Raw genomic sequence first — 23,788 nt, forward strand, 5'->3', positions numbered from 1 at the left:
ACCCTCTCAGCCTGTCTTCAACACCTCAGGCCAGGTTAGACAGGACCTTGAGCAATCTGGTCTAGAGGGAGGTGTCCTTGCCCATGGCATGGAGCTTGGATATCCAGACAACCTTTAAGGTCCCTTCCAACCCAAACCATTCTGTGAGTCTCCCAACAAATGTCAGTGTCTGAGCAGCTTCACTTTCAGATCTGAGTCCTCATTCTGTGTACAGATTCCTTCATCCAGACAGAAATGAAAGTAAAGCAAAACCATGCCTGGAGGGGTTGATTCCTTGTGGACACTAAGAGATGTGCCAAATATGGTCCAACACAGTGAGGGAGGCAGACTGCAAGAGGACTCTCCAGCAGATGCTGGATGCAGCTACCCAAAGGATCCAGCTCCCTGCAAAGGAGCATGAGATTGAACACATCCAAGTGCCAGGTGCTGCACATTGGCCACAACAACCCCAGGCAGTGCTGCAGGCTGGGGGCAGAGTGGCTGAGAGCAGCCAGGCAGAGAGGGACCTGGGGGTAGTGGTTGACAGTAGGTTGAACACGAGCCAGCAGTGTGCCCAGGGGGCCAAGAAGGCCAAGGGCATCCTGGCCTGCAGCAGGAAGAGTGTGGCCAGCAGGAGCAGGGAAGTCCTTGTGCCCTGTGCTCAGCACTGCTTAGGCCACCCCTTGAGTCCTGTGCCCAGTTCTGGGCTCCTCAGGTCAAGAAGGACATTGAGAGACTTGAAGGTGTGCAGAGAAGGGCAAGGAGGCTGGGGAGGGGTCTGGAGCACAGCCCTGCGAGGAGAGGCTGAGGGAGCTGGGGTTGCTTAGCCTGGAGAAGAGGAGGCTCAGGGGAGACCTCATTGCTCTCTCCAACTCCCTGCAGGGAGGTTGTAGCCAGGTGGGGGTTGGTCTCTTCTGCCATGCACCCAGCACCAGAACAAGAGGACACAGTCTCAAGCTGTGCCAGGGGAGGTTTAGTCTGGAGGTGAGGAAGAAGTTCTTCACAGAAAGAGAGATTGGCCACTGGAATGTGCTGCCTGAGGAGGTGGTGGAGTCACCATCCCTGGAGGTGTTTAGGAAGAGCCTGGATGAGGCCCTTGGTGCCATGGGTTAGTTGATCAGATGGTGCTGGGTGATAGGTTGGACTTGATGATCTCAAAGGTCTTTTCCAACCTGGTTAATTCTATTCTATTCTATTCTATTCTATTCTATTCTATTCTATTCTATTCTATTCTATTCTATTCTATTCTATTCTATTCTATTCTATTCTATTCTATTCCATTCCATTCCATTCCATTCCATTCCATTCCATTCCATTCCATTCCATTCCATTCCATTCCATTCTACTCTACTGTACCAGAGGAGGCAGACTTGAGGGTCTTTACTTCAGAATCATTTGTCATGTTCTATTTAATATTATTTCCTCAATAGTTTGATTAAAAGCCTTTCTTGGAATGTGACAACTTTTGTTCTGGCCAGAGTGTGCCACCACACACTTGCTGAGGCCACCCCAGGCCCCTCAGAGCAGTGCATTCCAACAAGCCACCACGAGATGTCTCTCACTCACCACAAGCTTCAGCAGGACTCCAGTGCTCTGTGTCTGACAGGGACAGAGGCACTGGGTGCACCCTCAGCAAGCCTGCTGGTGACACCAAGCTGTGTGGGGCAGGGGAGTCACTTGAGGGCAGGGATAGCATCCAGAAGGACCTGGACAGGCTTGAGAAGTGAGCCAGTGCCAACGGCATGAGGTTCAATAAATCAAAGTGCAACGTCCTGCAGCTGGGTCAAGCAACCCCAGGCACAAATCCAGGCTGGGTGCAAGAGAGGCTTGAAAGCAGCACTGAAGAGAGAGACTTGAGGGTGTTGGTTGCTGAGCAGCTCCCCAGGAGCCAGCCTCCTGCAGCCCTCAGGCAGCTGTGTGCTGGGCTGCAGCCAGAGCAGGGTGGGCAGCAGGGCAGCAGAGAGGATTCTGCCCCTTGGCTCTGCTCTGCTCAGACCTCACCTCCAATCCTGCCTCCAGGTCTGGTGTCCCCAGCAGGAGAAGGACACAGAGCTGCTGGAGTGAGTCCAGAGGAGGCCAAAGATGCTCCAAGGCCTGGAGCAGCTCTGCTGTGAGCACAGGCTGAGGGAGCTGGGGCTGTGCAGCCTGGAGAGGAGAAGGCTCCAGGGAGACCTTAGAGCTGCCTGCCAGGACCTGAAGGGATCCTGCAGGAAGGCTGCAGAGAGACTTCTCATGAGGGTGTCTGGAGACAGGACAAGGGGGAATGGTTTGAAGCTGAGGCAGAGCAGGGTCAGACTGGAGCTGAGTAAGTTCTTCAGTCTGAGGGTGATGAGGCTCTGAATAAGTTGCCCCTCAGCCGTCTCTTCTCCAGACTAAACACCCCCAGCTCCCTCAGCTGCTCCTCCCCAGCCCTGTTCTCCAGACCCTTCCCCAGCTTGGTTGCCCTTCTCTGGGCACACTCCAGAATCTCAATGTCTTTCTTGAAGTGAGAGGCCCAAAACTGAAGCCACAGAGACACAGAGAGAGAGAGAGAGACAGAGAGAGAGCCTAACCCTCTAAACGTGTCCTGCTGGTAAGCCCAAAGCAATGAGCCCCGCTGGTACCTAGAGAAATGCTGAGGTTAAACCCAAGCAGCTCTCCCCTCTGCTCTGTCCTCTGTCCCAGCACCCCTGGCAGCCTTCCTCATCCCCAAGCCCCTCAGCTCCTGTGTCCTTACCTCAGTGGTGCTCCTCTCCTGCCTCTCGTGCTTTTCCCGGTCGTATGCCATCTTCTTCAGGAGTTTCTTCATGGCTTTGTCCTTCTTCTCCTTCCTCTGCTTCTCAACATTCTGTTTTCTCACCTGGTTAACAATGAACTTGGGAATCTAGGTGAACACAGAGAGGGAGCATGAAGGGCTACATCACTCCCTGAAGGAAGGAACTTGACAAAGCTTTCTCAGTGGACACATTGACGAGGTCCAGCCTGCAAACACTGCATTTATTTCCAGCCCTGACTACAGAGTCAAACAAAGTGAAGCTGTGGAACCATTTGAAAGCCACTCCACTTGTGATGTGAATCAGAGAATCAGACAGGTTGGAAAAGACCTCAGAGATCATCAAGTCCAACCTATCACCTAATACCCAACACCTCCTGACAACTAAACCATGGCTCCAAGTGCCACATCCAATCCCCTCTGCAACACCTCCAGGGATGGGGATTCCACCACCTCCCTGGGCAGCACATTCCAGTAGCCAATTCCTCTTGCTGGGAAGAACTTTCTCCTCACCTCCAGCCTAAACCTCCCCTGGCACAGCTTGAGACTGTGTCCTCTTGTTCTGCTGCTGGCTGCCTGGCAGAAGAGACCAACCCCCACCTGGCTACAACCTCCCTGCAGGTAGTTGTAGAGGGCAATGAGGTCTCCCCTGAGCCTCCTCTTCTCCAGGCTAAGCAACCCCAGCTCCCTCAGCCTCTCCTCACAGGGCTGTGCTCCAGACCCCTCCCCAGCCTCCTTGCCCTTCTCTGCACACCTTCAAGTCTCTCAATGTCCTTCTTGACCTGAGGAGCCCAGAACTGGACACAGGACTCAAGGTGTGGCCTAAGCAGTGCTGAGCACAGGGCACAAGGACTTCCCTGCTCCTGATGACCACACTCTTCCTGATGCAGGCCAGGATGCCCTTGGCCTTCTTGGCTGCCTGGGCACACTGCTGGCTCCTGTTTAGGCAGCTGTCAATCAGCACCCCCAGGTCCCTCTCTGCCTGGCTGCTCTCAGCCACTCTGACCCCAGCCTGTAGCTCTGCCTGGGGTTGTTGTGGCCAAAGTGCAGCCCCTGGCACTTGGACTTGTTGAATGCCATCCTGTTGGCCTCTGCCCATCTGTCCAGCCTGGCAAGGTCCCTCTGCAAATAACCATTAATAACCCATTCAGTAAGCTCTCAGGCTCTCAGAGTGGGAACCATGCAGTGGCTTTACTGCACAGTGGTTGTGGTAACCTTTCCTCACATGCAGCAAAGAGCAAAGCTGTTTAAAGCTGCTGATGGAAAGCAAAGAGCAAAACTTCTCCAGTTTGTCTAAGTCAGAACTTTGCTTGAGCCCAGGACACAGCTTCAGCATCTCCCCAAAAGGAAATGGACTCCAAGACTCCAGACTAAAAAGTCTCAGAGGGGATCTGATCAATGTCTATGAATGTATGAGGGCTGGGGGCCAGGAGGGAAGGGACAGGGACAGACTCTGCTCACTTGTGCCCTGGAATAGGACAAGGAGCAATGGATGGAAACTGCAGCACAGGAGGCTCCACCTCAACATGAGGAGGAACTTCTGCACTGTGAGGGTCCCAGAGCCCTGGAGCAGGCTGCCCAGAGAGGTTGTGGAGTCTCCTTCTCTGGAGCCTTCCCAGCCCTGTCTGGATGTGTTCCTGTGTGACCTGTGCTGGATTCTCTGCTCCTGCTCTGGCAGGGGGTTGGACTGGAAGATCTCCAGAGGTCCCTTCCAACCCCTGCCATCCTGGGAGCCTGTGACTGTGCTTCCTGCCAATAGCTCAAAGCTTTCTGCATTTCTCAGAACAATGTACACTGAAAGGCCAAGCACATAGATCCTCCAGGGAGTTCTGTTTGAAACTGTGACCAGCAGAGCTCAACTCTACCATGAGATTTTGCAATGATTCTGCTGCACTCCCTGTGGTGGGGTGAAATTCCCCCCTCAACATTAACTTTGCCAGCCCAGCCCAGCTGGAAGCAAATGCAAGCTGCATTTACAGGCAGAACTACACTCTACACTGGAGTGGAAGGAACATGGACAGAATACCCAGGAGTTACAATGGTTACAAGGATGTACAATTAACAAGCAGCACAAGAACCCATCCTGGCCAAAGACCAGGGGGAGCTACCAGCTTCTCCTTTTCTGCCCACCCCCCTACCCCCTGTACTTAAGAAGGGAGAAAGGAGACAGAGCCAGAGAAAGTTAATACCTAAACAATGCAGCCAAGGTCAAGCAGAAGCAAGTTAGGATCTCTCCAGAGAGAAGGAGAGAGAAGAGAAGGGGAAGGGAAGGGGAAGGGAAGGGGAAGGGAAGGGGAAGGGAAGGGGAAGGGAAGGTTTGGGAAGGGAAGGTTTGGGAAGGGAAGGTTTGGGAAGGTTTGGGAAGGTTTGGGAAGGGAAGGGAAGGTTTGGGAAGGTTTGGGAAGGGAAGGGAAGGTTTGGGAAGGGAAGGGAAGGGAAGGGAAGGTTTGGGAAGGGAAGGGAAGGTTTGGGAAGGTTTGGGAAGGGAAGGTTTGGGAAGGTTAGGGAAGGTTAGGGAAGGTTAGGGAAGGGAAGGTTAGGGAAGGGAAGGGAAGGGAAGGGAAGGGAAGGGAAGGGAAGGGAAGGGAAGGGAAGGGAAGGGAAGGGAAGGGAAGGGAAGGGAAGGGAAGGGAAGGGAAGGGAAGGGAAGGGAAGGGAAGGGAAGGGAAGGGAAGGGAAGGGAAGGGAAGGGAAGGGAAGGGAAGGGAAGGGAAGGGAAATGCTTCCAGGTTGGACTTGATGATAGAATATTTAGAATAGAATAGAATAGAATAGAATAGAATAGAATAGAATAGAATAGAATAGAATAGAATAGAATAGAATAGAATAGAATAGAATAGAATAGAATAGACCAGACCAGGTTGGAAGAGAACTTCAAGATCATCAAGTCCAACCTATCATCCAACACAATCTAATCAACTAACCCATGGCACCAAGCACCCCAGCAAGTCTCCTCCTGAACACCTCCAGGGATGGTGACTCCACCACCTCCCTGGGCAGCACATTCCAGTGGGCAATCACTCTCTCTGTGTAGAACTTCTTCCTAACCTCCAGACTAAACCTCCCCTGGCACAGCTTGAGACTGTGTCCTCTTGTTCTGCTGCTGGCTGCCTGGGAGAAGAGCCCAACCCCCACCTGGCTACAACCTCCCTGCAGGGAGTTGCAGAGAGCAAGAAGGTCTCCCCTGAGCCTCCTCTTCTCCAGGCTAAGCAACCCCAGCTCCCTCAGCCTCTCCTCACAGGGCTGTGCTCCAGACCCCTCCCCAGCCTCCTTGCCCTTCTCTGGACACCTTCAAGTCTCTCAATGTCCTTCTTGAGCTGAGGAGCCCAGAACTGGACACAGGACTCAAGGTGTGGCCTGAGCAGTGCTGAGCACAGGGCACAAGGACTTCCCTGCTCCTGCTGGCCACACTCTTCCTGATGCAGGCCAGGATGCCATTGGCCCACTTGGCTGCCTTGGCACACTGCTGGCTCATGTTCAGCCTATCATCAACCAGCACCCCCAGGTCCCTCTCTGCCTGGCTGCTCTCAGCCACTCTGACCCCAGCCTGTAGCACTGCCTGGGGTTGCTGTGGCCGAAGTGCAGCACCTGGCACTTGGATGTGTTCAATCTCCTGCCCTTGGCCTCTGCCCATCTGTCCAGCCTGGCAAGGTCCCTCTGCAGAGCCTCTCTACCCTCCAGCAGATCAACTCCTGCCCCCAGCTTGCTGTCATCTGCAGATTTACTGCTGATGGACTCCATCCCCTCCTCCAGATCATCAATGAAGATGTTAAAGAGCACAGGGCCCAGCACTGCTCCCTGGGGCACACCACTGGTGCCTGGCTGCCAGCTGGCTGTGGCACCATTCACCACCCTCTCTGGGCTCAGCCCTCCAGCCTCTTCCAGCCTGGCTGATTCTATGCATTCTAGGGCTAGATGCACACTGGTTCTTTGTGCCTTGCCTGCACAGCTCCTGCTCCCCTCTCCCCTCCAGTAGCTACTCACTGTCCAGAGCAGGTCTTGGTACTGAATCATGAAGCGCATGACGGACGCCGTCCCGGCTGCCATCACAAACTCCCTCTGCTCAGAGGCCTTGGAGCCAAACCCATGGAAGGTGAAGAGGTTGGGGGCCATCACCATGGCAACGTTCTTCAGGGTCATTTTGTTTTTGTCCCGATGCTCTATGACCCTTTGGAGGAACTCAAGCAGCACCTGGAGGAACAGCAGGACCCACGGCTCAGCTCGGTGCGGGAGAGAGCCCTGAGGGAAACACAGCGCTACAGGGGGCTGGGAAAAGCTTGGCAGCCCCAACAAAACCCCACTGAAAGCTGACAGTAAGAGAAAGGCTGAGAGCCCTGGGGCTGGAGAAGAGAAAGCTGAGAGCCCTGGGGCTGGAGGAGAGAAGGCTGAGAGCCCTGGGGCTGGAGGAGAGAAGGCTGAGAGCCCTGGGGCTGGAGAACAGAAGGCTGAAAGCCCTGCGGCTGGAGGAGAGAAGGCTGAGAGCCCTGGGGCTGGAGAAGAGAAGGCTGAGAGGGATCTGATCAATGGTTACAAATATCAGAGGGATTTGGGGCAGGAAGGGGCCAGGCTCTGTGTCCTGGCATAGGACAAGAGGCAATGGACACAAACTGGAACCCAGGAGGTTCCACCTGAACATGAGGAGAAACTTCTTTGGTGTGAGGCTGCTGAGCCCTGGAGCAGGCTGCCCAGAGAGGTTGTGGAGTCTCCTGCTCTGGAGCCTTTCCAGCCCCACCTGGATGTGTTCTGTGTGCCCTGCCCTGGGTGCCCTGCTCTGGCAGAGGGGGGTTGGACTGGGTGATCTCTGGAGGTCCCTTCCAACTGCTACCATCCTGTGCCTCTGTGAAAGGTGGATTGTTCACAGGGCTGCACTGCAAGTTTTGTTTCCTTTGAGTAATGAAGTAAATCATTAGGTGTTCAAAGCCAGGCTGGATGAGGCCTTGAGCAACCTGGGCTAGGGGGAAGTGTCCCTGCCCATGGCAGGGGGGTTGGAACTAGGTGATGTTTCAGGTCCCTTCCACCCAAACCAGTCTGTGGTCATTTTTTGTGGCTAGCATTCCCAAGTGTCCTCCAATCTCTGCCCAGGAAGACTTTTTTCCCCCAGCTCTCACCATGCCAGTGCAGAAGCAGCATCCCACAGGTGTGAAAACATCCCTGTGGGCTCTTCTTGAACTGAAAGCAAAGGCTGCAGTGGTAGCTGTCATGGTTATAGACACAGAGAGTGGCTGATGCTGTAAGGTAAGCAACTGGTGAGCAGAGCACTGCAGTGGGAGTGACAGGCAGCCAGCTGGAGGCTGACAATCCTCCATTCATTCCCTTCCAGAGATTTGTAGCTCAGCTCAGGAGCTCTCCTGACTAATCCCACACCACAAATAAGGCTCAAAACGAGAGTGATGTTGAAACAGCAAAACCTAACAGGGCCTTGAGAGGAAAATCAGTCACAATGCAAGCAATCCTCCATTGGAATAATCTCCCCAGGGAAGCAGTGGAGTCCCCAGCACTGGGCACTTTCAGCATTCAGCTGGACACAGTGCTGGGCCACCTGAGCTAGGCTGTGCTGTTCCCAAGACAGGGTGGACTGGATGATCCTTGGGCTTCCTTCCAACCTGCTATTCTATGATTCCAGGATTCTTTTTGCCTGGAATAGATGTCCTGCATCCTGAGAGGGGTCTGCAAGGAGCCTTGAGGTTCCTTCCAACCTGCTATTCTATGACTCCACGACTCTTTTTGTCTGGAACTGATGTCCTGCACCCTGAAAGGGGTCTGCAAGGAGCCTTGAGGTTCCTTCCACCCTGCTATTCTATGATTCTACGACTCTTTTTGCCTGGAACAGATGTCCTGTATCCTGAAAGGGGTCTGCAAGGAGCCTTGAGGTTCCTTCCAACCTGCTATTCTAAGGCTCCACAACTCTTTTTGCCTGCAATAGATGTTCTGCATCCTGAAAGGGGTCTATGAGGAATCCTGAGCTTCTTTGCAACCTGCTATTCTAGGACTCCAGGATTCTTTTTGCCTGAAACAGATGTCCTGCACCCTGAAAGGGATCTACAAGGAGCCTTGAGGTTCCATCCAACATGCTATTCCAAGGCTCCACAACTCTTTTTGCCTGGAACAGATGTTCTGCATCCTGAAAGGGGGCTGCAAGGAGCCTTGAGGTTCCTTCCAACCTGATATTCTATGATTCCAGGATTCTTCTTGCCTGAAACAGATGTCCTGCACCCTGAAAGGGTCTGCAAGGAGCCTTGAGGTTCCTTCCATCCTGCTATTCTGAGGCTCCACAAGTCTTTTTGCCTGGAATAGATGTTCTGCATCCTGAGAGGGGTCTGCAAGGAGCCTTGAGGCTCCTTCCAACCTGGTATTCTATGATTCCAGGATTCTTTTGGCCTGGAACTGATGTTCTGCATCCTGAAATGGGTCTATGATGAGCTTTGAGGCTCCTTCCAACCTGCTATTCTATGATTCCAGGACTCTTTTGGCCTGGAACAGAAGTTCTACACCCTGAAAGGGGTCTGCAGGGAGCCTTGAGGTTCCTTCCAACCTGCTATTCTAAGGCTCCACAACTCTTTTTGCCTGGAATAGATGTCCTGCATCCTGAAAGAGGTCTATGATGAGCTTTGAGGCTCCTTCCAACCTGCTATTCTATGATTCCAGGACTCTTTTGGCCTGGAACAGAAGTTCTACACCCTGAAAGGAGTCTGCAAGGAGCCTTGAGGTTCCTCCCAACCTGGTATTCTATGATTCCAGACTCTTTTTGCCTGAAACATATGTCCTGCACCCTGAAGGGGTCTGCAAGGAGCCTTGAGGTTCCTTCCAACCTGCTATTCTAAGGCTCCACGACTCTTTTTGCCTGGAACTGATGTCCTGCATCCTGAAAGGGGTCTATGAGGAATCTTGAGCTTCTTTGCAACCTGCTGTTCTATGACTCCAGGATTCTTTTTGCCTAGAATAGATGTCCTGCACCCTGAAAGGGGTCTGCAAGGAGTCTTGAGGTTCCTCCCAACCTGGTATTCTATGATTCCAGACTCTTTTTGCCTGAAACGATGTCCTGCATCCTGAAAGGGGGCTGCAAGGAGCCTTGAGGTTGCTTCCAACCTGCTATTCTAAGGCTCCAGGACTCTTTTTGCCTGGAACAGATGTTCTGCATCCTGAAAGGGATCTACAAGAGGCTTTGAGGTTCCTCCCAACCTGGTATTCTATGATTCCAGGATTCTTTTTGCCTGGAATAGATGTCCTGCATCCTGAAAGGGGTCTGCAAGGAGCCTTGAGGTTCCTTCCAACCTGCTATTCTATGACTCCACGACTCTTTTTGCCTGGTATAGATGTCCTGCACCCTGAAAGGGGTCTACAAGGAACCTTGAGGTTGCTTCCAGCCTGGTATTCTAAGACTCCAGGACTCTTTTTGCCTGGAACTGATCTCCTGCATCCCTAAAGGGGTCTATGAGAAAGCTGGGAAGGGACTTTAGACAAGGGATTGTAATGCTAGGATGACAGACAAGGGCTTTGATCTGAGAGAGGGGAGATGGAGACTGGAGATGAGGAAGGAATTGTTTCCAGTGAGGGTGGTGAGACACTGGCACAGGTTGCCCAGGGAGGCTGTGGCTGCCTCCTCCCTGGAGGTGTTCAAGGCCAGGCTGGATGAAACCTTGAGCAAGCTGTGCTGGTGGGAAGTGTCCCTGCCCATGGCAGGGGGGTTGGAACTGGATGATCTGGAAGCTCTCTTCCAACCCAAAGCATTCTATGGATCTCTGAATCTCTCCTCAACTCCTGACAATTCAGTTTTGATTGTAGAACCTCCCCTGGCTGAGCATGTTGTGGAAGAGCTGCACAGGCCCCAAGTGGAACAGGAAGAGGAAATGTCCAGCTGAATGAGAGCAGGAACAAACAGCACAGAGAAAAGGGAGGACCAAAACTGAACAGCTAAGGCCATTCCAAAAAGGCAAACTCTAAAACTGTTTGTTTTCTTGCATGGGAAACAATGACAGCTGGGGGGGGGAGTGAGAAAACAAAACCAGAAAGGAAGAAAAGCTGTAGGAGAAAAGGTCTCTGACTGGGAGATCATTACTGCAATCTGCTGGCAAAGGCTCAAGTCACATTCTCCATAGTCATTTGGGAGGAATTAGGGCCCTAAGGGCTTTCCTTTTCTTCCTGAAGTTCTGTGAAACATGAAAGCAGAAAGAATCACCAAGTTGAGCACTAAGTGGGAGCTGAAAGATGCCATTGGTACAAGCCAGACACAATATTTGTGCAGGGGGGGGCGAAAAGAAGGTATCAGCAGTTCTAACCTTCAGAGTGTCTCTGTTGGCTTCAGGTAGAAGGAGAACCAAAAGATTCAAAGCTTGCAGCTGCTGTTTCCTTGTTGGAAGATCTGCCAAGTGAAGCACAGGAAGCACAGTGATTTAAGCTGTCCTTTTCCCCTTCCCCCAGAGCACCATCTCCACCTGGCAACCTCCTGCAGGATGCTGGAGAGGGGCACAGAGCTGATTGCCACAGGAGGGCAAGGGGCTGGCAGGGCCTTGTTTTCTCACACTCATTCCCAGCTCTTCTCTTGGGCTTTGCTGGGTGACTCAGCAGTCTCCTGGCACTGGTCTCTAGCTGCCTTGTGATTCTTTGTTTTGCAGTGTGACAGGACCCAGGCAGCTAAGGGTGCCTCCCTTTTTGAGCCTGTGCCCCAACACGTGACGGGGGACGCTCGAAGCCGCTCACAGCTCCTGCCACTGCCTCAGCAGTTGTGTGTGGGCTCCCAGGTCACCCATGCAGGATGAGTGAAGCCCACGTGCTGCTGAGGAAGGCAGGTCTCCATGGCAGCTGCAGTGGCAGTGGGGACAAAGCCAGGAGCAGAGCAGCCTGGCACACTCCTCCAGCAGCCAGCAGCGCACGGAACGTGGCACGCTGCAATTACAGAGGGGTGACATCGGCTCTGCCTTTTCCCCACCTGTGCTGGGATGTCTCAGCCACCCAAGGAGCAGGATCAGGGCAGCCCTACACCTCCTAGAACAGTTCTGGCAGTGTGGAGCAGGAGTTCTGGCAGGCTTGCATTTGATGTGCAAACTACTTGAACAAGTGAAAAAAAGCTACTTGTACAGCAGCAGCCTTTAGCAGTCAGGTTGTTATCCAGTTTGTATCTGAGTGTCACAGCAGTGTGCCCAGGGGGCCAAGAAGGCCAAGGGCATCCTGGCCTGCATCAGGAAGAGTGTGGCCAGCAGGAGCAGGGAAGTCCTTGTGCCCTGTGCTCAGCACTGCTTAGGCCACACCTGGAGTCTTGTGTCCAGTTCTGGGCTCCTCAGGTCAAGAAGGCCATTGAGAGACTTGAAGGTGTCCAGAGAAGGGCAAGGAGGCTGGGGAGGGGTCTGGAGCACAGCCCTGTGAGGAGAGGCTGAGGGAGCTGGGGTTGCTTAGCCTGGAGAAGAGGAGGCTCAGGGGAGACCTTCTTGCTTTCTCCACCTCCCTGAAGGGAGGTTGTAGCCAGCTGGGGGTTGGTCTCTTCTGCCAGGCAGCCAGCAGCAGAACAAGAGGACACAGTCTCAAGCTGTGCCAGGGGAGGTTTAGGCTGGAGGGGAGGAGAAAGTTCTTCCCAGAAAGAGGAATTGGCCACTGGAATGTGCTGCCCAGGGAGGTGGTGGAGTCCCCATCCCTGGAGGTGTTCAAGAGGGGATTGGATGTGGCCCTTGGAGCCATGGTTTAGTTGTCAGGAGGTGTTGGGTATTAGGTACTAGGTTGGACTTGATGATCTCTGAGGCCTTCTCCAACCTGGCTGATTCTGTGACTCTCTGACATGATTAGTGACAATGCTGCTGTGGCAGAGGCCCTTCTCTGCAGCAGTATCCCTTCCTTGCAGCTGAGAGAAAGGACACTACTCACTCTGCACATCTTGGAAAGCTTTGAGGTATTGCACAGTGAGGAGGGGCTGAGGCAGCTCCCGGATGAAGAGCTTCAGCAGACTTGCTGCATCATGCTGCTTTACATTCTCCCAGTTGAATGTCCCCTCATAAAATTTTGCTTCCAGCTCTTGGCAAAGACTCTGAAAGGCAGCAAACAGAGAGAGCATCAGTAACACCTGGCTGCAGGGAGCCATGCATTATACACACAGCAGGCACTGTCCATACACTGCAAGGGGAAAAAAGGGATTGCTGATGTGTGACTAACTCCAGCTGCTGCTGAGAGAGGGGACTCTGCCCCTCTGCTCTGCTGAGACCTCATCTGGAGCACTGTGTCCTGCTCTGGGACCCTCAGCACCAGGAGGATATGGACCTGCTGGAGAGGGTCCAGAGGAAGCCACTAACATGATCAGAGAGCTGGAGCACCTTCCCTATGGGGACAGGCTGGGAGAGTTGGGGCTGTGCAGCCTGGAGAAGAGAAGGCTCCAGGGAGACCTTAGAGAAGCCTGCCAGTACCTGAAGGGGCTCCAGGAGAGCTGGGGAGGGACTTTTGAGAAGGGCTGGGAGTGACAGGATGAGGAACAATGGCTTTGAGCTGAGAGAGGGGAGATGGGAGACTGGAGATGAGGAAGAAATTGTTTCCAGTGAGGGAGGTGAGACTCTGGCACAGGTTGCCCAGGGAGGCTGCGGCTGCCCTCTCCCTGGAGGTGTTCAAGGCCAGGCTGGATGAAACCTTGAGCAAGCTGGGCTGGTGGGAGGTGGCCCTGCCCATGGCAGGGGGTTGGAGCTGGATGATCTGGAAGCTCTCTTCTAACCCAAACCATTCTATGGATCTCTGAATCTCTCCTCAACTCCTGACAATTCAGTTTTGATTGTAGAACCTCTCCTGGCTGAGCGTGTTGTGGAAGAGCTGCACAGGCCCCAAGTGGAACAGGAAGAGGAATTGTCCAGCTGAATGAGAGCAGGAACAAACAGCACAGAGAAAAGGGAGGACCAAAACTGAACAGCTAAGGCCATTCCAAAAAGGCAAACTCTGAAACTGGCAGGGGGTTGGAAGTGGATGATCTTGAAGGACCCTTCCAACCCAAACCCTTCTATGAATCTATGAAAACTGTAAAAACACAGTGGCCAGTGGTAACTAAACCAACCCAACTTCCACAGCCTTCCCTTCTTTCAGCTGGCTCTGATGTAGCAGCAACTGGACCCTGGGCTACCCAGCTGGTGCTGGCAGATGTCTTCAGACAGCTGAATCCACCTCAATGGCCTTTTCTGTTCAGAAGTTAAGGCCAGCTCAGACCATCTTTTTATCACATTGCCTCTTGGGATGACTCACAGCCCGTGGCTGGTTTGCTGCATGCAGGCAAAGGGCAGGGCAGAGCCTGTTTGCAGCCGGCGCTCGGTGCCCAGCCTGGGTGCGCAGGGAGGTGCCGGCGGCGTGCAGCACGCTGAGGAGTTCAACTGCTGCTCATCAACACCAGGGTGAGAGGTGCTGCAGTGCATGCTGCTGCCTTGCCCTCAGCACAGGGTAAGGCTACCAAAGCAGGCTCACAGTGCCAGGGAAAAAGCTTCCTCCTGAGGGGGGAAGGACTGTGGGTGAAGTGTTGCATGAAGCGGGCGATGAAGCCGGCGCACGGAAAAAGCCAAAGCTCCTGCCAAGAATTAATGAGAGTCTGCCACAAGTGAACCCCAAGCACAGCCTTGCCTCTCCTTCAGACTCCTCCTTAAGACTACAGACTGAAACCAGCAGCTTTCTAGCTGATACAACTCCTGCCTGACCAACCTGGTGGCCTTCTATGAGCAGGTAACAGCATCAATAGCTGAGGGGAGAGCAGCTGATGTGGTTTGCCTGGCCCTGAGCACAGCCTTCCACACTGTCCCACACCACATCCTGGGCTCCAGGCTGGTGACACATGGGTGTGAGGGGTGACCACTAGATGGATAAGGAACTGGCTTGATGGCTGCCCCCAAAGAGTGGCTGTCCATGGCTCCATGGCCCAGGGGAGGCCAGGGACAAGCAGAGTCCCTCAGGGATCAGTCCTGGGCCCAGGCTTGTTCAACATCTTTGTGGGTGCCATGGACAGTGGCACTGAGTGCACCCTCAGCAGGGTTGCTGATGACACCAAGCTGTGTGGTGCAGCAGACAGCTGGAGGGAAGGGATCCATCCAGAGGGAGCTGGACAGGCTGGAGAGGTGGGCACAAGCCAACCTCAGGAGGTTCAACAAGACCAAGGGCAGGGTCCTGCAGCTGGGGGGAGGCAATCCCAGGCACAAATGCAGGCTGGGCAGGGACTGGCTGGAAAGCAGCCCTGAGGAGAGAGCCTTGGGGGTGCTGGGGGAGGAGAAGCTCACCAGGAGCTCTCAGTGTGCACTTGCAGCCCAGAAAGCCAATCAGATCCTGGGCTGCAGCAGAAGTGTGGCCAGCAGGGCAAGGGAGGTGATTCTCCCCCTCTGCTCAGCTCTGGGGAGACCCCACCTGGACTCCTGCCTCCAGCTCTGGAGCCCCTATTGCAAGAGGGATCTGGAGGTGCTGGAAGGTGTCCAGAGCAGGGCCAGGAGGAGGAGCAGAGGGCTGGAGCTGCTCTGCTGTGAGGACAGACTGAAGGAGTTGGGGCTGTTCAGTCTGGAGAAGAGAAGGCTCTGAGGTGACCTCATTGTGGCCTTCCAGGATCTGAAGGGGGCTACAGGAAGGCTGGGGAGGGACTGCTCAGGATCTCAGGCAGTGATAGGACTAGGGGGAATGGAATGAAGCTGGAGGTGGGGAGATTCAGGCTGGAGGGGAGGAGGAAGTTCTTCCCCATGAGAGTGGTGAAGCCCTGGAATGGGTTGTGCAGGGAGGTGGTTGGGGCCCTGTCCCTGGAGGTGTTTAAGCCCAGGCTGGATGAGGCTCTGGGCAGGCTGATCTAGTGTGGGGTGTCCCTGCCCATGGCAGGGGGGTTGCAACTGGATGATCCTTGTGGGCCCTTCCAACCCTGACTGATACTGTGATACTATATGTTTGTGAAGAGGTTTTGCTGCCTGGTTTTGAGGATTTCTGTAACAGCCTGGTGTTAAAATGTCTTTGTGTGGCAACAGGAACTCAGCAAAGACAGAGGAGTGCTGGGGGGAACTGAGAATCTGTGCAGGGTTTTACCTTTATCCTTGTTGCAGCTCCTGGGATTCTAAGAAGTCCTTCTGTTTCCAGAGTGGCTTCTTCTATCTGGGTGATCAGCTGTCAAACACAAAGCAAACTGCATGAACAGGACTCTCTGCTCTGCAGAGGGACCTTGCCAGGCTGGACAGAGTCCAAGGGCAGGAGATTGAACACATCCAAGTGCCAGGTTCTACACATTGGCCACAACAACCCCAGGCAGTGCTACAGGCTGGGGTCAGAGTGGCTGAGAGCAGCCAGGCAGAGAGGGACATGGGGGTAGTTGTTGACAGCAACTGAACATGAGCCTGCAGTGTACTCAGGCAGCCAAGAAGGCCAAGGGCATCCTGGCCTGCATCAGGAAGAGTGTGGCCAGCAGGAGCAGGGAAGTCCTTGTGCCCTGTGCTCAGCACTGCTTAGGCCACCCCTTGAGTCCTGTGTCCAGTTCTGGGCTCCTCAGCTCAAGAAGGACATTGAGAGACTTGAAGGTGTGCAGAGAAGGGCAAGGAGGCTGGGGAGGGGTCTGGAGCACAGCCCTGTGAGGAGAGGCTGACGGAGCTGGGGTTGCTTAGCCTGGAGAAGAGGAGGCTCAGGGGAGACCTTCTTGCTCTCTGCAACTCCCTGCAGGGAGGTTGTAGCCAGGAGGGGGTTGGTCTCTTCTGCCAGGCACCCAGCAGCAGAACAAGAGGACACAGTCTCAAGCTGTGCCAGGGGAGGTTTAGGCTGGAGGTGAGGAGAAAGTTCTTCCCAGAGAGAGTTGTTAGCCATTGGAATGTGCTGCCCAGGGAGGTGGTGGAGTCCCCCATCCCTGGAGGTGTTCAAGAGGGGATTGGATGTGGCACTTGGTGCCATGGTTTAGTCCTGAGGTCTGTGGTGACAGCTTGGACTTGATGATTTTTGAGGCTTCTTCCAACCTTGGTGATTCTGTGATTCTGTGAACCCTAAGTCCTGTTCCTCTGACAGACTTGAAGGCTGGATCTAAGAGCATTTATCCCACCCCAATCTGTAAATGCCAAGAGCTGCTGACATCATTTTAGCACCAATTGTTCTCACCCTGTTTAACTAGGGCACTGCCTTGGTTAAATATCTTCCTGGCCCAGCTCTCCAGTAAGGGAATTGAGGCAAGCCTGTGGTGTTTTCTCCAGTTAGAGACACTGAAGAGTGTTCACCTACCCCTGGGTTTATGGAACTGATAAATGCCACAAGGCAAAGCCACAACAGCACCAGAAGTGCCCCCCTGGAGTGTTGTCCTTGGGTAAAAGGAAACAAAAGATAACACAAAGGTGCTACCTGCCTGCATCCAGCTCTGACTGGACCCAGAGCAGTGGCTGCCACCCTCCCCTGCTGCACACAAAGCTGCTGTGAATTAAGGGTATTTATGATTTCAGTTTTCTCAGCAAGCAGCCTTCCTGTTGCCTTCATTTGTTTCATTCCAGTGCTGAACAAGCACTGCACAGCAGCCTGCACAGCACAGTTCTGCTTGCACTTAGGATCAGGGAAACACAGAATGGTTTGGGTGCAAAGAGACCTCAAGGCTCAGCCAGTCCCAACCCCCTGCCATGGGCAGGGACACCTCACACCGCAGCAGGTTGCTCACAGCCACATCCAGCCTGGCTGCAAACACCTCCAGGCAGGAGGCTGCCACCACCTCCCTGGGCAACCTGTGCCAGGCTCTCACCACCCTCCTGGGGAACAACTTCTTCCTCACAGCCAATCTCAATCTCCCCATTTCTAGTTTTGCTCCATCCCCCCCAGTCCTATCCCTCCCTCACACCCTCAAAAGTCCCTCCCCAGCTTTCTTGCAGCCCCCTGCAGATCCTGCAAGGCCACAATGAGGTCTCCTGGGAGCCTTCTCCTCTCCAGCCTGCACAACCCCAACTCCCTCAGTCTGTCCTCACAGCAGAGCAGCTCCAGCCCTCTGCTCCTCCTCCTGGCCCTTCTCTGGACACCTTCCAGCACCTCCAGATCCTTCCTGGCACAGAGGCTCCAGCACTGGCCCCAGAGCTCCAGCTGTGGTCTCAGCAGAGTGGAGCAGAGGGGCAGAATCCCCTTCCTGGCCCTGCTGGCCACACTTCTCTTGCTGCAGCCCAGGCTCTGCTTGGCTCTCTGGGCTGCAAGTGCTCCCTGCTGGCTCCTGCTGAGCTTCTCCTCCCCCAGCACCCCCAAGGCCTTTTCTGCAGGGCTGCTCTCCAGCCAGTCCCTGCCCAGCCTATATTGGTGCCTGGGATTGCCCTGCCCCAGCTGCAGGACCTTGCCCTTGGTCTTGTTGAGCCTCCTGAGGTTGTCCTGGGCCCAGCTCTGCAGCCTGTGCAGGTCCCTCTGGATGGATCCTCCCCTGCAGCTGTCAGCAGCACCACACAGCTTGGTGTCAGCAGCAGCCCTGCTGGGGCTGCACTCAGTGCCACTGTCCCTGGCACCAGCACAGATGTTCAACAGGACTGGTCCCAGTGCTGATCCCTGAGGGACTCCACTTGTCCCTGGCCTCCACTTGGACACTTCTATAAGGTCTGTAAAGTTTTTGCTGGAGAGAACAAGTAAAGGAGATGGGAAACTTGTGGCTTGTCCTGGGCCCAGTGCTGTTCAGTACCTTCCTCAGTGGCAGAGAGGGCAGGGCTGAGGCACTCTCCCTTGTGCCCATTTACCTTTTGGAAAATCAGTGGAATCTTGGTTCCTGGCACCTTCTTCTGGTCCTGCTCCAGTAAAACTGACAGTGGGACACCAAACAAGCCAGAGTCTGAAGGACAAAGCAAAAGAGACAGAGATATTATCCCCACCTCTTCCAGTGCCTGTGCTGATGGCACAACCCCCCCCAGCTCTGCCGGGCTAAGCCTGTTCAGCACATTCAGACCTTTTGTTCACAGTCTTTGAAGGCCTTTGCCAATCAAGTTACTGCACAAAGCATTCTGCCTACCAGGATTCATTCACCTCTTCCTGCAGGCATCAAGCAGTCTTCTGGTCTGACTTCAACTTGCCAAGCCCTGCAGCACAGTGAAGCATCTATCCTGCTGGATAACGAGTTATCCATGGGACAGCACTGTGCCCTGGGGGCCAAGAAGGGCAGTGGGATCCTGGGGTCTATCAAGAAGATCCAAGGAGGTCCAGCAGATCCAGGGAGATTCTCCTCCCCCTCTACTCTGCCCTGCTGAGACCTGGAATATTGCATCCAGCTCTGGGCTCCCCAGTTCAGGAGGGACAGGGATCTGCTGGAGAGAGTCCAAGGGGACTGAGCACTGCCTCGGGAGGAGAGGCTGAGGGACCTGGGGCTGTTTAGTCTGGAGAAGAGAAGACTGAGAGGGGATTTAATCAATGTTTATCAATAGCTGAGGGCTGGGGGTCAGGAGGGAGGGGACAGGCTCTGCTCACTTGCTCCCTGGGATAGGACAAGGAGCAATGGATGTAAGCTGAAGCACAGGAGGTTCCACCTCAACACAAGGAGGAACTTCTGCACTGTGAGGGTCCCAGAGCCCTGGAGCAGGCTGCCCAGAGAGGTTGTGGAGTCTCCTTCTCTGGAGCCTTCCCAGCCCTGTCTGGATGTGTTCCTGTGTGCCCTGTGCTGGATTCTCTGCTCCTGCTCTGGCAGGGGGTTGGACTGGAAGATCTCTTTGGGTCCCTTCCACCCCCTGACACCCTGTGAGCTGTGATCCTGTGATCTCTGTGGTCCCAGGTTGCAGAGTCAGGGTGATGCTGATCACTCTTCTCTGCAGAGCTGGAGATCACTCACTGCAAATTATCACAGTATCACAGAATCACCAGGGTTGGAAGAGACCTCAAAGATCATCAAGTCCAACCTGTCACCACAGACCTCATGACTAAACCATGGCACCAAGTGCCACATCCAATCCCCTCTTAATTATGGTAATTAACAGGGAAATGCCATGAGGAAATTATCTAGAAACTTGACTACTAAAATGAATCAGATGTAATGCTGGAGTGGGCCCAGAGGAGGCCATGAAGATGATTGGAAGCTGGATCACCTCCCTTGGGGGAACAGGCTGGCAGAGCTGGGGCTGTTCAGCCTGGGGAAGGGAAGGCTCCAGGGAGACCTTGCAGCAGGCTTCCAGTACCTGAAGTGAGCCACAAGAAAGCTGGGGAGGGACTTGTTACAAGGGATTGTAGTGACAGGATGAGGGACAATGGCTTTGAGCTGGGAGAGAGGAGATTGAGCCTGGAGATGAGGAAGAAATTGTTTCCAGTGAGGCTGGTGAGACACTGGCACAGGCTGCCCAGGGAGGCTGTGGCTGTCCCCTGCCTGGAGGTGTTCAAGGCCAGGCTGGATGAGGTCTTGAGCAGCCTGGGCTGGTGGGAGGTGTCCCTGCCCATGGCAGGGGGTTGGAGCTGGATGATCTTGAAGGTCCCTTCCAACCCAACCCATTCTATGGACCTATGAAGCACCCAGCAGCTGCTCTGAGCACTTCTCTCTCTGAGGGCTTGGAAAGAAGAACTTTCCCACAGCTGTGCTGGGCACTGTCCCCCAGCAGCAGCTCAGCAAGGTCACCACCTTGCTAAAGGAGGTTTGTCTGCTGTTTTATTGGAATGAGAGCCAAAGTCCAGTTACAGGAAACAGCCTTCACAGCAGTGCTCAGGCAAGGCAAGCTCTGAGACATGGAATGCAGGCTGAGGGAACCTGAGCTGGATGGAAAACTGGCTCCAAGTAGATGAGACCTGAGGTGTTTATGGCCCAGCCAGACACAAGGGAATGAGCACTGAAAGAGAGCTGCACAGGGAATAGGATAGGATAGGATAGGATAGGATAGGATAGGATAGGATAGGATAGGATAGGATAGGATAGGATAGGATAGGATAGGATAGGATAGGATGGGATAGGATGGGATAGGATGGGATAGGATGGGATAGGATGGGATAGAATAGAATAGACCAGACCAGGTTGGAAGAGACCTTCAAGATCATCACATCTAACCTATTATCCAACAGCATCTAATTAAATAACCCATGGCACCAAGCACCCCATCAAATCTCCTCCTGAACACCTCCAGGGATGGGGACTCCACCACCTCCCTGGGCAGCACATTCCAGTGGCCAATCTCTCTTGCTGGGAAGAATTTCTTCCTAACCTCCAGCCTAAACCTCCCCTGGCACAGCTTGAGACTGTGTCCTCTTGTTCTGCTACTGACTGCCTGGCAGAAGAGACCAACCCCCACCTGGCTGCAACCTCCCTGCAGGGAGCTGCAGAGAGCAAGAAGGTCTCCCCTGAGCCTCCTCTTCTCCAGGCTAAGCAACCCCAGCTCCCTCAGCCTCTCCTCACAGGGCTGTGCTCCAGACCCCTCCCCAGCCTCCTTGCCCTTCTCTGGACACCTTCAAGTCTCTCAATGTCCTTCTTCAACTGAGGAGCCCAGAACTGGACACAGGACTCAAGGTGTGGCCTAACCAGTGCTGAGCACAGGGCACAAGGACTTCCCTGCTCCTGCTGGCCACACTCTTCCTGATGCAGGCCAGGATGCCCTTGGCCTTCTTGGTTGCCTGGGCACACTGCAGGCTCATGTTCAGCCTACCATCAACCAGCACCCCCATGTCCCTCTCTGCCTGGCTGCTCTCAGCCACTCTGCCCCCAGCCTGTAGCATTGCCTGGGGCTGCTGTGGCCAATGTGCAGCACCTGGCAGGAAGGAGTGCCCCAAAGCCTGCTGCCACACAGCTGCTCTCAGCAGCAATCCTCCTGCAACAGCACTGCACAGAGCTGAGCACTGCTCTTGGGGGGGATGCTGTGCCAAGGCTGAGCACAGAACAGCTGCAATGACTACAGAGCTGTCAGCCATTGAGGGGCTCTGATGTTAGTCAGAGAAACAGCAGTCCCAGTGTCAAACCAGGCAGCTCTGCATCACTGTTAGCACAACAGGTCTGCCTATAAAATAGGAAGGGAGCCATACCCACAGTCAATATCCACACCCCACACTTTGATCACCTTGAACACCTTGTCAATGAGAAAAGTTTCCACTGAGATCAAGTTGCAGAAACAAGCAGGAGGAGGTCAGCAGAAAGGCAGAGCTGGGCACTAAGCACAGTGATCCCCAGAAGAATTCTCTTTTAAAGAATACAGAATCAATCAGGTTGGAAAAGACCTCAGAGATCATCAAGTCCAACCTCTCACCCAGCACCATCTAAGCAACTAACCCATGGCACCAAGCACCCCAACAAGTCTCTTCTTAAACACCTCCAGGGATGGGAACTCCACCACCTCCCTGGGCAGCACATACCAGTGGTCAATCTCTCTTGCTGGGAAGAATTTCTTCCTAACCTCCAGCCTAAACCTCCCCTGGCACAGCTTGAGACTGTGTCCTCTTGTTCTGGTGCTGGCTGCCTGGGAGAAGAGACCAACCCCCAGCTGGCTACAACCTCCCTTCAGGGAGTTGCAGAGAGCAAGAAAGTCTCCCCTGAGCCTCCTCTTCAAGCCACATCCATCTCATGCGATCACAGAAAGACTTGAGTTGGAAGGGACTTTAAAGACCACTTAATTCCAAGCCCCCTGCCATGGACAGGGACTACACCAGGTTGCTCAGGGCCTCATCCAGCCTGCTCTTAAACACCTGGAGTCCTGCCTCCAGTTCTGGAGCCCCTATTGCAAGAGGGATCTGGAGGTGCTGGAAGGTGTCCAGAGAAGGGCCAGGAGGATGAGCAGAGGGCTGGAGCTGCTCTGCTGTGAGGACAGACTGAGGGAGTTGGGGCTGTTCAGTCTGGAGAAGAGAAGGCTCTGAGGTGACCTCATTGTGGCCTTGCAGGATCTGAAGGGGGCTACAAGGAGGCTGGGGAGGGACTGCTCAGGATCTGAGGCAGTGATAGGACTAGGGGGAATGGAATGAAGCTGGAGGTGGGGAGATTGAGGCTGGAGGGGAGGAGGAAGTTCTTCCCCAGGAGAGTGGTGAAGCCCTGGAATGGGTTGTCCAGGGAGGTGGTTGGGGCCCTGTCCCTGGAGGTGTTTAAGCCCAGGCTGGATGAGGCTATGGGCAGGCTGATCTAGTGTGGGGTGTCCCTGCCCATGGCAGGGGGGTTGGAACTGGATGATCCTTGTGGTCCCTTCCAACCCTGACTGATTCTATGATACTATGATACTTCCAGTGATTCCACCATGGCCATTAAACCACATCCCAAAGGGCCATGTCTAGACATTTCCTGAAGCCCTCCAGGGATGGGGACTCTACCACCTCCCTGGGCAGCCTGTGCCAATCCCTGAGCACTCTTTACTTCACCACTGCACAGAGCAAAATGCTGCTCAGGCCTGGTTACTGCTGATGAACTAAGATAAATGTTCTGCTGGGACAAAACAGCCAGGAAGGAGCAGAGGCCTTTGCTTTATTGGATGCAACCAGAGCCAGATGGTTCAGAACATAAAACACCAACTCACCTTTGGTTTTGGTTTTCACAGCTTTTTGCTGCTTGAGTTCTGTCCCCAGTATGTCATAGAGAGCAGTTAACTCAATCAGTGCTAAGGAATAGACTTTCTTCATGTCCTGAGGGGCCAGGTCACCAATCCTTGTGGTCCCTGTCTTGTCCTTCGGCACCCTGTAGTTCTGAGAGCAGAGATTAGAATACATTGAATACATAGAATAAACCAGGTTGGAAGAGACCTTCAAGATCATCAAGTCCAACCCATCAACTAATCCAACACCACCTAAACAACTAACCCATGGCACCAAGCACCCCAGCAAGTCTCCTCCTGAACACCTCCAGTGATGGGGACTCCACCACCTCCCCAGGCAGCACATTCCAATGGGCAATCACTCTCTCTGTGTAAAACTTTTTCCTAACATCCAACCTAAACCTCCCCTGGCACAGCTTGAGATTGTGTCCTCTTGTTCTGGTGCTGGATGCGTGGGAGAAGAGACCAACCCCCACCTGGCTACAACCTCCCTGCAGGGAGTTGGAGAGAGCAAGAAGGTCTCCCCTGAGCCTCCTCTTCTCCAGGCTAAGCAACCCCAGCTCCCTCAGCCTCTCCTCACAGGGCTGTGCTCCAGACCCCTCCCCAGCCTCCTTGCCCTTCTCTGGACACCTTCAAGTCTCTCAATGTCCTTCTTGGCCTGAGGAGCCCAGAACTGGACACAGGACTCAAG

General features: G+C 54.0%; 1 protein-coding gene across 1 annotated transcript in view; it reads right to left on the minus strand.

Moving 5' to 3' along the window:
- Positions 1–23,788, minus strand: part of ARHGAP18 (Rho GTPase activating protein 18) — a 56,493-nt gene that overhangs the window by 10,007 nt on the left and 22,698 nt on the right. The window contains exons 5-11 of the mRNA XM_068167890.1: positions 23,083–23,248; positions 18,370–18,461; positions 15,731–15,808; positions 12,584–12,743; positions 11,008–11,090; positions 6,716–6,922; positions 2,696–2,842 (exon numbers count right to left, since the gene is read on the minus strand). Coding sequence (XP_068023991.1) covers positions 2,696–2,842; positions 6,716–6,922; positions 11,008–11,090; positions 12,584–12,743; positions 15,731–15,808; positions 18,370–18,461; positions 23,083–23,248 — 933 coding nt within the window. The remainder of the gene's footprint in view (positions 1–2,695; positions 2,843–6,715; positions 6,923–11,007; positions 11,091–12,583; positions 12,744–15,730; positions 15,809–18,369; positions 18,462–23,082; positions 23,249–23,788) is intronic.

The sequence above is a fragment of the Melanerpes formicivorus genome, unplaced genomic scaffold (assembly GCF_026170545.1).
Source record: "Melanerpes formicivorus ecotype bairdi unplaced genomic scaffold, bMelFor1.0.p_v2 SCAF_124, whole genome shotgun sequence".
In the NCBI taxonomy this organism is placed as follows: domain Eukaryota; kingdom Metazoa; phylum Chordata; class Aves; order Piciformes; family Picidae; genus Melanerpes; species Melanerpes formicivorus.